Genomic DNA, 3,105 nt, shown 5'->3' with positions numbered 1-3,105 from the left:
CCCTCCCCCTCCCCCCGACTACCCCCACCCCCCACCCCCACCTACTGGCCCCCCACACACCCCGCAGCAATCGACCACCTCCCTCCCAGCCCCCACCTGCCGTATCGTGTTATCGTCCGCGTGTGCTGTAAACCCCGCGATGCCCTCTGAGCCCGCGGGCACCGACGTCGCCGTCGGTGGCGGCGACGGCGGCGGCGGCGGCAGCGCTGACGTCATGGCTTGGTACTCCATTGCCGACCGTCCCGAACCTGTCGTTTCAAAGGAGTACAAGTCATCGCCACCACCGCCGGCAGCGGCGGCGACGGCGGCGGTGCCGCCAGTAGCGGCACCGCCGGCGGAGCTGTAGCTGACCTGTGCATTGCCGACGGAGCCGGATCTTGGCGTGGACGAATCCGGTGTGTAACTGGGCTCCACGCCGCCGCCGCCGGCGTTCAGTGCCGCTGCTGCAGCGTGGTTGCGGATGCTGTTGTTGCTGTTATCGTTGTTGTTGTTGTTGTTGTTGTTGTTGTTACTGTTGTTTGCCCCCGCCGCCGCCCCCGCCGCCGCCGCCCGACAAGGGAGCTGTCGGCTGTACGGGAGTTGTCGGCGGCGCTGGCGGCGACTGCGTGGCGACGGCGGTGGCAGGTGGGGCGGCGGTAGTAGTGGACGAGATCGACGACATTGACGTCAGCAACTGCCTGTGAGATCCGCCGCCGCCGCCGCCGCTCCCGCCGCCGCCGCCGCCCGACAAGGCAGGCGGGTGTTGGGCCCTGGCGGCGCCGTGAGGACTTGGATGGCAGCTTGGAAGCGACCTCACGGTTTGTGAGAAGGCGGAGAGGGTGGAGACGGCCGCACCCGACCACATGCTGAAAGGAGCTGGGGGTGAGGGGGAGAGGGAGGGGGGGAAGACGAGCAAAGGAATGCACAACACCGCACAACACCGCGCCACAACATTAGGCTTCGACACGACAAGACTTTGTAAATCACTAAATTTCGTGAAGTATCTCCTTAAAAAATACTTTCGTTGCGAAACATTATCTTCATCTGACGACCAGCGGCAGGTCCCTTGGCCGTACTTGCCTCTGCTGGACGGCTTCGCGTTGGAATGCTTGAACTGGGGCCTGCGCCTGCTCTTGTTGCTCCTCCTCCTGCGACCGACCCTTTCGTACTACGACTAATAGCTCCTGCTGCTGCTGCTGCTGCTGCTGCTGCTGCTGCTGCTGCGCTAAGGCCTGCCGTTGCAGCTCTAAGGCTAAGGGAGTCGGTCGCGGCAGCCACAGCTGAGGACGATGACGAATCTTCGCGAATGGCGGGAAGCTGGCAAAGGTGCTGCGCGTTGGTGGCCGAAAGGTCCGAACTGACGTTGAGGTGCGCTGGAAGGACCCATGGGCTGTGCCCCCTCGGACTCGTCCGCAGTCGGTGCGACTTTAGCTGCTGCTGTTGCTAAGGAGGATCGCGGATTTGATTTGGCTTGCTGCTGGCAAAAGTTGCGGTGCTGGCGGCAATATCGGGGCGAGCGGCATTGCTTTGGGCGCCGCACGAGACGCAACGACATAGCGCCGCTCCCATCCAATTCAAAGTTGATGGTAATATGGTATTCTGTGTGATGGTGTCCGGAAAGCGGAGGGCCAGGCAACGTGTTGGAAGCGCTGCTGGCTGTTCGGTGGTTCAGCATGCAGCAGCCTACTACTTCACAAACGCCGCCGGCCGCGTGTAACTGGACGCACGCATAAAGCATGAAAGCGAAAGGAAGAGATGCGATGAGATATTTAGAGCTCCAAGTGTTGGTTAGATAGGTTTGTAAACGCTGTCTGGAGTCTGGGGAGTGAAATGCAAATGACCCTTGGTTCCGTGACATGAACATACGGTTACAACCCAGTTACCAAAGTAATTCTCAAACGGGTAACAAAATTTCAGTTAACAGAAGCAACAGATAATACCGAAAATAGCTGAAACACAACTTCACTTCACGTGAAACAACGGTGCTCGCACGCACCGAGACGCTCTCGGCTTCAAATTTCACATTGCAGAGCTGGCCACGATCCCTCCTCGATCATTCGAGCACTTTCGCTGTGTGAATTCATTCCCAGGAAAGATTTGTTGTTTGGGCCAAAGACCTTCCCTCTTCGTGTCAGCAATGTTGATGGTGCAAAGCATATTTGAAAAACGTATGCTTTCTCGCAGTTGCAGTTACGCTATGATGGCAACTTCCAAACACCAAGTTTGCGACGCTCTGAACTGCCGCATCATGGGGGTACGGCAGCCTGTGGAACGAGCCGTGTTACAGGTACATGAGTAGACGCTCATGTACCTGTGTGTGTGTGTGTGTTCTTGGGGGGAAGAAGGGGCGAAGGGTGGCTGTGGACAAGGTGGGTGGATACGTTGGGAAGAGAGAGGGTGCTTGTGTGTGCGTGCGTGTGTCTGTGTGTGTGTAAGGTGGGGAGGACAGGATAACTCAAGGAGAAGGGGCCTCTTGTGATGAAAGCATGAATGACTTGCGCACCCTAATCGGGACGTGTGCTAGGGAGATGTTCGGCGTCGCACGGGTAAAAAGGTGAATTTTGTGAAGCGTGACTGGTGGAACGAGGACTGTGCCGCTGCATGGAATGATATGATGAGTTTCCGTAAGGAGATCAGGGACTCCGCCTCGGGCAAGCTGCCGGACATTCATAGGGCTACCTGGAAGGCCAAGCACCGTGTCTTCAAGGAGGCTACTAGGAAGGCCGCTATTCAGGAGACCGAAATGGAAAATATGCGGAGGAGGATTAAGGCCACCCTGTCCAACCCACGCGGCTTGTGGACATGGCTGCGTGGGGGAAAACCGCCTCCTTGCTGGATCTCAGATATTAATGCTTTTACCGAGCATTTTTCCAAGGTGCTTAATGGTGCGGGAAACGCGAGGCAAGGCTGCAACGAGGGTATCCAGTTTAAATGGCAGGATGAGGACCGGGTGATGCACCGACAGGAATTAGTTGCTTGGCTTAACAAGGATTTTACGGAGGGCGAAATTGTTAGCGGTCTCAAGGCTATGCGCAACATAGCCTGTCCGCGGGCCTGGAGGGAACCCCGGCCGAGTATTATAGGTACGCTATCAGGGAGAGTGAAGGGCAGCGGCCAGTGTTTGTG

General features: G+C 57.8%; 1 protein-coding gene across 1 annotated transcript in view; it reads right to left on the bottom strand.

Annotated features, from left to right (window-relative positions):
- Window positions 1-3,105, bottom strand: part of VOLCADRAFT_100799 (uncharacterized protein) — a gene marked incomplete at both ends in the record, with an annotated part of 11,202 nt that overhangs the window by 6,802 nt on the left and 1,295 nt on the right. Inside the window, 2 exons of the mRNA XM_002959312.1 lie at window positions 97-601; window positions 835-855. Of these exons, the coding sequence (XP_002959358.1) occupies window positions 97-601; window positions 835-855 (526 nt within the window). The remainder of the gene's footprint in view (window positions 1-96; window positions 602-834; window positions 856-3,105) is intronic.

Source organism: Volvox carteri (genome assembly GCF_000143455.1).
Source record: "Volvox carteri f. nagariensis unplaced genomic scaffold VOLCAscaffold_159, whole genome shotgun sequence".
Classification (NCBI taxonomy): domain Eukaryota; kingdom Viridiplantae; phylum Chlorophyta; class Chlorophyceae; order Chlamydomonadales; family Volvocaceae; genus Volvox; species Volvox carteri.
Note: the sequence above shows the minus strand (reverse complement) of the source record. Positions and strands in the feature narration are given on the sequence as shown.